We start from the raw sequence: 10,388 nt of genomic DNA, 5'->3' as shown, positions 1-10,388 counted from the left end.
GGCATAAAAGTCACTGCCTGGGGGCGAGCCGACGCTAAAATCGGGGCTGGGGGCGGTTGGGCATCCAGCCGTCGCCCCCAGGCGCCGATATTGGCCTAGTTTTTGGCCCACTTTCGGCGACTATAGTCCCCATATGGGGCGAGAATCGGCCCAAAAGCTGGCGATTGTAAACTGAAATTCACGACCTTCTTTGTGATATGTAAAAAGTCGTTGGTTCTTTGACCAAACTTTTGGTCACTAGCAGCCTCCCTAGGCCACGTAGGATCCAGCGTGGCAAGCTGACGTGGATAAGAATCAGCCCGGTCCAATTCGGTGTTTATATGGGCCAAGCCCATTTAGTATATTTATTTCTGATAATTTTTGTCAGCTACATGGGCCAAGCCCAACTGGTCAGCCCGTCAATTTTTATGCACGTTTGGCCTTTCAAGAATATATGTACAATTTTGTGCAGCCCATTTCTGATTTACATTCAGCCTTTTTATACATTCAAATAATAATTCAATCCTGGAGTTGGTCCAATACTCTTTTCAGCCCATTCACATATTCATACATATGATCCTCCTTATCGACAAATTTTGCAAATAATTTCATATTTCAACACTAAATATGTTTACATCACATGCCATAAAGCCCTACAAAATAGTATCACTTGTTCCTATACAAAACTATCAAATGATACGTACAACAAAACAGAATACAGAAAATTTAGTTCAACAAAAATAGGTTTTCTTCCTCTTCCATCTTCCAGAACACACAACACCTGTGAAAATAAAGATGCCACAACAAAAATGGAAGGATCAGCCACTAGAAGCATATTGAATACAAGGGAAACAATCAAACTAAAGAAATGAAAGGCACGCACTATAAAAAATTTGACAGCACGAATATTTTTTATATTACCATAACAAACAGAAATGTAATCTGATTGCACAAGACACATGGCATTATCACACACCCAGACGAGCGAAGCATTAATTTGTGAGGATCAGACAAACAAAGCATTCACGCTGATGATTAACTTATAAGGCCAGCCACCCTCAATCCTCAATACAACACTAAGTTTTACTACTCCTGGCAACCTAATACACTACAGTCCAGAGGCACCTCAATGCATTACTGTCACAGTGGGGATGAAAGGTGCTTGTTAATTAAACAGGCACCTCAATTTTAGCACAACTAGGAGAAGGCGTCCAAGCACAAAACAGACGCAGCCATTCCCTCCTTGCTGCAAGGCTCGGTTCAAAACAGTCTTCAACCAAGGAATGGGAGAAGTAAGCAGTAGTACTCGTCAATGTGAAAATCAGATATATATTTTTTGGGTTGATGATAAACTCTGGCACTAAACTGAAAATTAAACTTGAACTGAACATTGTATACGGTACGTTTGGTAGTGCTTCACTTCCTGATTTAATTAGCATCTGCTGTAGTATTATTAAAACTTTCCTAAATTATACACTAAGCACTCGTTAATCTAAGAAATACTGTACAGATTTTGAGCGTTTATAAACACTGGCACTGATCTCGAAATGTACACTTAAACTGAACACTGTTAACGTTACTTTCAGGCATTCAGTACCATTTCGTCCCCAGCTCAGGCAAAACATCAAACATGCAGCATGCAAACCGATAAAAGCACATGTAGAGAAAACACAGTTCAGCATGTTCTGAATATCTTCACCAAGCTCCGTTTCTGATAGTACTTACAGAGTTTATTGGTCGCAGAGTCATCTGTGCGTAGACCTCGTCATTGTCCTTGTCAGCCTGTGCAAAACAAGCAGCATTCATCAGGATTAAATGGTTAATGCTTAAGGCCACTAACCCCTACACCTGAACCTGAAGATGAACCAAGTACACCTACATGCATGGTGATGTTGTGGACTTGACACAGCAGCTGCAATGGCAGGCTCGGGTAGGGTAGTTCGGGGTGCGGGAGTTGGGTGTCTTCTTGGTGGTCGCCGCGACCTGCAAGATCAAAAAACCTCAGCAATCCGTGTATGAAATTAAGTGATCTAAATCAGATGACATATACAGGTCTGATGGGTTTTCTTGTAGATTGAACCCTTAGAACACATGATAGGAAAGACAGAACATGTATCGTGAATGATAGCATGCAATATATATGGTCAATCTGGGGGTTCTACAAAACATTAAGATAAGAAAGAAGTTCTTCCCAGGACTGGTTAGTTTTAGAAGCTCTAGCGCAAAATCGACTCCAGGAAAGATCGACAATCCAATTCACAGATATAGAGAAAAGTAATACTTAAAAACGGGAAAATGTCTAAACAGCAAGCTAGCTGCACGTTATACAGCGTCAGCTTATTTCACCGCTCCATGGATGGAGCTTACAATACACTAACCACTTAGACGCACTAATGCAGATTAAAGGGATATGTATGTTTTGTGCCTGTTGGTTTAGGTAGATCTATTCTGGATACCAATGTTTATCTCCTTAGACCTTAGGAATTCCATCAAACTGGTATGCTACAACGAACTGAATAATTCAAGGAATCACCTAGTAGTGGCAAGAATATACAATTGTACAAATGCAGTGCAAAAAGACTAACTACGCAACAGTAACTTCCTAGAGTAGGCAATGTAAAAAGATGTGAATCTCAAATCTATAGCAGCTGCAGTGGTTCAATATAGTTTATGAAATATAATTTAAAGGAGAGCAGACTGCCTTTATATGATTTTGGTTACTACCAATTGTCAGTACAATTGCATTAGTGCGTCAAGACGCCGAACAATTTATGCTGTCATGCCAACAATTTATGCTACAAACCAACAATATATAAGAAGAATACTGTTAACTGAATATTGTTACACTGAGTATTGATCCTAGTGTTAACTGAATATTGATCCCTAGTGTTGACTGGATCTGCTGATCCTAGAAATTGCTTGCACATAATCCTTGGGAGATTTATACTGGATTAATACATTTGTTCAGTATAGTGGAGTCCTTAAACAAGCAATGATATTTTATCAGTGTTGAACAAGCAACTCCAGTATAAATTTGAACAAGCAATGGCATTTGTCAATGCTGGAGATAGAGTCAAAACTGTAATCACAAAGAATGATTGAGTGCATTGGAGATACAGTCAAACATTTGTTCTTGAACAAGCAATGATACTTCTGTAATTCAGTAACAAAGCTTGCAATTTCATTAAGAATTCGACAGGAGGAAATTTCAGTAAGGAATTGACAGGGCAAATTTCAATAACAACTAGCATAAGTGAACAATAAAGTAGTGTATGCTTCAGTGTGCCATTCTACTGCATTGCTTAGTAGTGCATGGTTCTCCGGCGACTCAAGTGCAGAAGTGGGTAGGATATTCTACACCTGAAGCGTACAACCTCAACAAGCATAGCACACAGTAGCAGAATTAGACAGCCCGATCCTGATGAAACAACCAATTATTGCTGCTTGATCCAGTTCGGAATTCGACAGATCATTTCACCCAAACCTCCTAGCCTCAAACTAAAGTGGATCAACACAATTACCTTCCCACGTGGATGGCACGCAGCTATGGAGCGTATACCAATCAAAAGTAAACTCAAACAGAACTCACCAACTCGATCCGGTTGAGAATTTTGGGGTCATTTCATCCCAAACCTCTCAGCTTCACACAACTAAACCAATGTCCCGGGAAGGAATCACCAAAAATTTTACCACATACAGTACAAGCACAACGAAGTAGCATACCGAACAGCAGAGCAGGTAGCGGGGGAGGAGAGGGGGCGGAGGAGCGGCCACTTGCCTTGGCTACGTAGTCCATCTCCGCAAACTTGAAGGCGATGCCGAGGCAGCAGAATAGGACGGAGACGTTGGAGCAGGCGCGCGAGAAGTCCCCCGCCGCCATCGCGGGCTGCTGCTGCTTGGAGACGACCGCGAGCTGCTCAAACGACGCGCCAATCCGCCGCAGCGGCTTGTCCGCCTCGTTGGACCCCATCGGCATCGGTGGTGCTTAGCGCCGCCGCGGTGGTGCCCACAGCGTCGAGGATCTCGCGGTTTCTCAGGGACTGGCTCGCCGCCGCCAACACCGCCAGGGCCGATGCTACCATCGCGTCGCCAGGGCCGCAGCCACGCGGTCGACGGGCGCCACACGGAAGCGGTTGCGGATCTGGGCCCCGACGGCGCGGACCCCCTCCGCCAACGGCACCCCGCCGCCGGCCGCCATGGAGGGGTTGGCCATCGAGGAGGAAGGGGTCTCAGGCTAGGGTTTGATCTGGAAGTGGGGAGTGTCGCTTGAATCGGCGTGGAGGAGGCCAGGATTGGGGGAGGTCTGCGGCGGCGGCTGGGTTGGAAGCGGTTGCGGATCGATCCAGAGAGGAGGAGGAGTCGTGGAGTCGTGGGTTGGAGACGAGGGGTTGGGTGGGGTTCGCGCGCGAGAGAGAGAGGGGCGGTGGTTGGGTGCGTGGGAGGAGTGCGCGTTGTGGGTTGGGTGACGTGGGTGAGACAGGCGAGCCGTTTGGATCCAGGAGCATCCGACGGTGAATAGGAGATCCTCCTGGACCAATCAGAACGCAGTATACAAGTACCATATTTTGATCATCTAAATTGGTCGTCATAAGTAAGGTGCTAAATCATATTGGCTATTTTATGACGTGAAAAATAAAAATAAAAATAGAATACCTTCTCATATGTCATTAAATTTGACCTTAGTTTTCAGGAATAATGACAAATCGAAATAAGACAATTATTTTTTAAAAGAGTTAGGAGAAATGAGTTTTTTAAATCATTTTCCATTTTTCAAGCGTCCAAAATGAGTTTTTTGTAAAGGACCTACTATATATTTGTTGCAAAATTGTACCAAATCAATTTTCTAAATTACTAGGCCATATATAATGCACAATTGACCAAATAGTTGAGTGTCCAAAGATTTTATCCATCTCTCATGAAAAAGACAAATATCTGCCGATTCAGCTGGAAGCGGGTCAAATTTGAACTGCAGCTACCTCATAGTTTGCTCATGATTTTTTCCAAAAATCATTTCTAGGTACATAAGTATATATTTAATCGGAGAAACACCAAAAAAATCCCAAGGTTCAACCACTAGCTAGGAACGGGCATGCCTGCTGTTTTGACCGCATTTTGAAACGCGCATGAAAAATTCAAAAAAAATCAAAAAATTGGAAAACCTTCGCATTGTGTCATTATATGTTACCAAGTTACCAGAAAAATAATAAACTTGTAGTACGGTAATTATTTTTAAAAAGTGTTCTAGAAACGAGCTATCATGTGTGGAGATCAATGGCTTTCAAGCCAAATGATCAATCTTATGGCCACATTTATGGCATAGTTTGTTCAAATGATCTCATATTGTGCACGAGGGTGGATATTGGGATGGCAAAGAATGTTGCCTAAGGAAGTTTTCATTTTCTTTGGACGAAATAATTATTTTATATTTTTTGAGTGCCCAAAATGAGTTTTTTTTGTGAAGGACCTACCATATATTTGTTGCAAAATTGGACCAAATCATTTTAATAAAATAATAGGCCATATTTAATGCACAATTGATCAAATGGTTGGGTGTCAAAATATTTGATCCACCTCTCATGAAAAAAGACAAATTTCCGCCGATTCAGGAGGAAGCGGGTCAAATTTGAACTACAGCTGCCTCATAGTTTGCTCTTTATTTTTTCCAAAAATCATTTCTAGGTATATAAGTATCTATTTAATCAGAGAAACATCAAAAAAATTCCAAGATTCAACCACTAGCTAGGAACGGTCAAGCCCGCCGTTTTGACCGCATTTTGAAACGGGCATAAAAAATTCAAAAAACATCAAAAAATTGGAAAACCTTCGCATTGTGTCATTATATGTGACTAAGTTGTTAGGAAAAATAATAAACTTGTAATACGGCAATTATTTTAAAAAGGTGTTCTCAAAAATGAGCTATCATGCGTGAAGATTCATGGCTTTCAAGCCAAATGATCAATCTTATGGCCACATTCATGGCATAGTTTGTTCAAATGATCTCATATTGTGCAAAAGAGTGCATCTTGGAATTCCAAACAATGTTGCCTAAGGGATTTTTCATTTTCTTTGCACGAAAAATTCATTTTCCATTTTCCGAGTGCCCGAAATGAGTTTTTTTGTGAAGGACCTACCATATATTTGTTGCAAAATTGGACCAAATCAATTTTCTAAAATACTAGGCCATATTTAATGCACAATTGACAAAATGTTTGGGTGTCAAACGTTGTGATCCACCTCTGGTGAAAAAGACAAATTTCCGCTGATTCAGCAGGAAGCGGGTCAAATTTGAACTGTAGCTGCCTCATAGTTTGCTATTTATTTTTCCCAAAAAACATTTTTAGGTACAAAAGTATCTATTTAATCAGAGAAACACCAAAAGTTTTCCAAGATTCAACCACTAGCTAGGAACGGTCATGCCCGTCATTTTGAACGCATTTTGAAACGGGCATAAAAAATTCAAAAAATTAAAAAATTGGGAAACCTCCGCATTGTGTCATTGTATGTGACCAAATTACCAGGAAAAATAATAAACTTGTAATAAGTCAAACCTTTTAAAAAGTTGTTCTCAGAAATGAGCTATCATGTGTGAAGATTCATGGCTTTCAAGCCAAATGATCAATCTTATGGCCACATTCATGGCATAGTTTGTTCAAATGATCTCATATTGTGCACAAGGGTGCATCTTGCAATGGCAAACAATGTTTCCTCAGGGAGTTTTCATTTTCTTTGGACGAAAAATTCATTTTCCATTTTTTGAATGCCCAAAATGAGTTTTTTTGTGAAGGATCTACCATATATTTGTTGCAAAATTGGATCAAATCAATTTTCTAAAATATTAGGCCATATTTAATGCATAATTAACAGAATGGTTGGGTGTCAAAGTTTTTATCTACCTTGTCGGGGATATACCCCGCGGTATGAACCGGCCGGAGATATGACCCGGCCGGGCTTGGCGGTTTATTTGAGACCCGGTTGACACTTGGCGATTCACTGGCGACCTGCCTTGGCCAGACGGTTTACAAACAACCTGCCTGAACATTATGACGCACTGGTAACCCGGTGGGCGGCTGACGGATGACAAGGCCCATGGCCCAGAAGGCCGGTTTATATTAATGGTGGGCCGGTTTAAGAGGAAAGGCGTGAAGAATATTTACCTTACAAGGAGTTAAGACCCGGACTTGTATCCGGTTTGTATTAGAAGATAGGCTAGTCCTAATCCTAATAGGACTCCACATGTAACCCGCCCTTTCAACTTATATAAGGAGGGGCAGGGCTCCCCAAAGAGGGGGGAAGCAAGAAGAAACAATCTCTAGGGCTAGACACAAAGAGCCGGTTTACCGGCGACTCTCTCATGATCATAATGAGACCTAGCCACAAACAGCATGTAGGGTTATTACCGGATAATGTTTCCCGGGGCCCTAAGTTGTCTAAATCCTTGTCTTGTGTTGCGTCTCTCGATTCCGCTCAACCCCTCTCAAGCTACCACATAGATGCGTTGGCCTCACGACTAAGTCCTCACACTAGGACATCTGTCGTGGCAAATCCACGACAATTGACGCCCACCGTGGGGCTCGCGCACGGTGGTGTTGAGTTTTTGGAGGGATTTTTCTAAAGGTTCGAGAAGTTCGTGAATTTCCGGATGAAAAACCGATTTGGAAGACGTGCAATTTGTGAGATTGGTGTTCAAGGAAAAATTAGGGCTGTGTGCGTCGCCGTCACGTCGTCTCAATCCGCCGAGTCCGAGGCAGGATCTTCTGCACGAGTCCGAGGCCGACTGGAGTTCAAGATCCATCCGAGTACAGGTTTCGTGGAGTTGCTGCAGCCGCGGTCGTTCGTACCGTTCCGCCGCGTTGCAGCAGTTGTTCGGTACGTAGCGTCCATAGAAGCAGGTGGTCACGAGGGTGTCAAGTCCCGAGGCAAGCATCAAATCTGCCGCTGCTTCTTTGTGCATGAAGACCAAAATCCAATCATCAACTACTACTCCATCATCTATTATGACGTGTGAAGGCACTAGCCAACTGACGCGTCTGCCAAAGCCGATCACAACTTGCAAAACGTGGCTATACCGAGGAAACCGATCTAAGCCGGCCTGATCAGCCGCGTTTCAAAAAATGGTCAAGCCAAGCACAACCCGGAGGAGGTCTCGATCGCATGGAGTCGGCCTCGTTTCCACGTGCCGCATCAAGTCATTGTCCGCGCCTCCGAGCCATTACGACCAGCCTGGGCCCTGCCATCACCGTGGCTGCACTTCTGAACCGCCGCTGCGCCGGGTCACCTTCTGCTTCCATCGACCCCGCGCCAAGCGGCCTGCATCGTCGACGACCCGCGGGTGTCGTCGCTGCTGTTTTGAGCCGCCGGCCGCCGAGGCTCCCAAACCGCCGGCCTCCGAGCGTTGCGAGCCGCTCCAACACATCTTGACGGCTAACCGTTCTGCAGAGTGCTAGAGATCAGGCGTCTGATGGTAATTATACGAAGTAAATACGAATTCCGAGGACTACAGGTTCACGACGTGGACGTGTCCACTCCAATCTCCAGCAGCACTCAGATTCAAAGGGTGGCCACAAGTTAAATAATACTTTTAACGGTAGTCAAAGGAAATCAGCAATTATGGAGGAGTCAACAATCAGTAAGTACTCCATGTGGGGTCAAAAGGAAAAAATGCATACGTGCCCACAGGAGCCTAATAGTTCAATTCTGCATGCAACACGGGGCTTTGAGGAGTCAGTTAAATTCATCCTCACATGCCGTCGCCTGGAGTTTGCCCTGCTACATTGCTCCCGTGGCCACGCGCTCGTGTCGTTGCAAGTCGCCGTCCACCGGTTCGCTGTCTACGCGGGCCTCTATCACTGCCGTGTGCCGTCATCGCAAGCTGCCAGCACGTCGCTCCATCGTCGGGCGTTGAGCCGCCCTTGCGCTCCCCATGAGCCGCCAGCTGCAGCCTCGGCTTCCGCCGCGAGCCGCCGGCCGCTGACGGGCTGTCTGGGCCTGCGGTTTTCACCGCGTCGTTGATCCGCCGCTCGTCTCTGCCTCCGTAGGCTCCACCGTTTCGCCTCTGTTCTTCTAGTAGACATGCTGTCTGGCTCCTTTGACTGCTGCGGCTCTTATATACGCGGTCACAAGCACGAGTACAGAAGGTTTAACAAGGGATTTTCTAATCTACAAGAAGATTCTCTGTCATAGTTTCAATAACCAGAACGAGTAAAAATAAGGGCTGCTGTACCAACGGACTGGAATTTCCTGCCACTATTTCTACTGCTCAGGCGATACATGCCGAATGGAGATAGCACAAAGAGCTAGCAATTCTGCATACATTGAGGCAGATTCTGCATTTGGTGACATCAGATTAATGGAGCTGATGGGCAGAAGCAGCGGATTTATCACAATACATGTTTCCTTGTTGGGGAACGTAGTAATTTCAAAAAATTTCCTACGCACACGCAAGATCATGGTGATGCATAGCAACGAGAGGGGAGAGTGTTGTCCACGTACCCTCGTAGACCGACAACGGAAGCGTTATCACAACGCGGTTGATGTAGTCGAACGTCTTCGCGATCCGACCGATCAAGTACCGAACGCACGGCACCTCCGAAGTTCTACACACGTTCAGCTCGATGACGTCCCTCGAACTCCGATCCAGCCGAGTGTTGAGGGAGAGTTTCGTCAGCACGACGGCGTGGTGACGATGATGATGTTCCACCGACGCAGGGCTTCGCCTAAGCTCCGCAACGGTATTATCGAGGTGTAATCTGGTGGAGGGGGGCACCGCACACGGCTAAAATATCATATATCAAGTGTGTTCTTAGGTGCCCCCCTGCCCCCGTATATAAAGGAGCAAGGGGGAGGCCGGCTGCCTATGGGGCGCGCCAAGGAGAGGGGGGGAGTCCTCCTCCTAGTAGGAGTAGGACTCCCCTTTCCTAGTCCTACTAGGAAAAGAAGGGGGGAAGGAAAGAGAGGGACAGGGAGAGGGAAAGGGGGCTGCGCCCCCCTCTCCTAGTCCAACTAGGACTCCTCCTGGGAGGGGGCGCACCACCTCCTGGCTGCTGCCCTCTCTCTCCCCTCAAGGCCCACTAAGGCCCAATACTTCCCCGGGGGGTTCCGGTAACCCTCCGGCACTCCGGTTTAATCCGAAACTTCTCCGGAACACTTCCGGTGTCCGAATATAGTCGTCCAATATATCAATCTTTACGTCTCGACCATTTCGAGACTCCTCGTCATGTCCGTGATCACATCCGGGACTCCGAACAACCTTCGGTACATCAAATCATATAAACTCATAATAAAACTGTCATCGTAACTTTAAGCGTGCGGACCCTTTGGGTTCGAGAACTATGTAGACATGACCGAGACACCTCTCCGGTCAATAACCAATAGCGGGACCTGGATGCCCATATTGGCTCCTACATATTCTA

General features: G+C 45.3%; 1 protein-coding gene across 1 annotated transcript; it reads right to left on the bottom strand.

Annotated features, from left to right (window-relative positions):
• Positions 1–565: 565 nt before the first annotated feature.
• LOC123051433 (accelerated cell death 11) lies at positions 566–4,402 on the bottom strand. The gene is made up of 4 exons (XM_044474296.1): positions 3,758–4,402; positions 1,859–1,962; positions 1,705–1,761; positions 566–760 (listed from the first exon to the last, which is right to left on the bottom strand). Exons 1-3 carry the CDS (start codon positions 3,953–3,955, stop codon positions 1,725–1,727), a joined length of 339 nt encoding a protein of 112 aa, XP_044330231.1. The 5' UTR covers positions 3,956–4,402; the 3' UTR covers positions 566–760; positions 1,705–1,724.
• Positions 4,403–10,388: the final 5,986 nt, after the last annotated feature.

The sequence above is a fragment of the Triticum aestivum genome, chromosome 2D, assembly GCF_018294505.1.
Source record: "Triticum aestivum cultivar Chinese Spring chromosome 2D, IWGSC CS RefSeq v2.1, whole genome shotgun sequence".
Lineage (NCBI taxonomy): Eukaryota > Viridiplantae > Streptophyta > Magnoliopsida > Poales > Poaceae > Triticum > Triticum aestivum.
The sequence above is the reverse complement of the archived record's forward strand: the minus strand, read 5'-3'. Positions and strand labels throughout refer to the sequence as shown.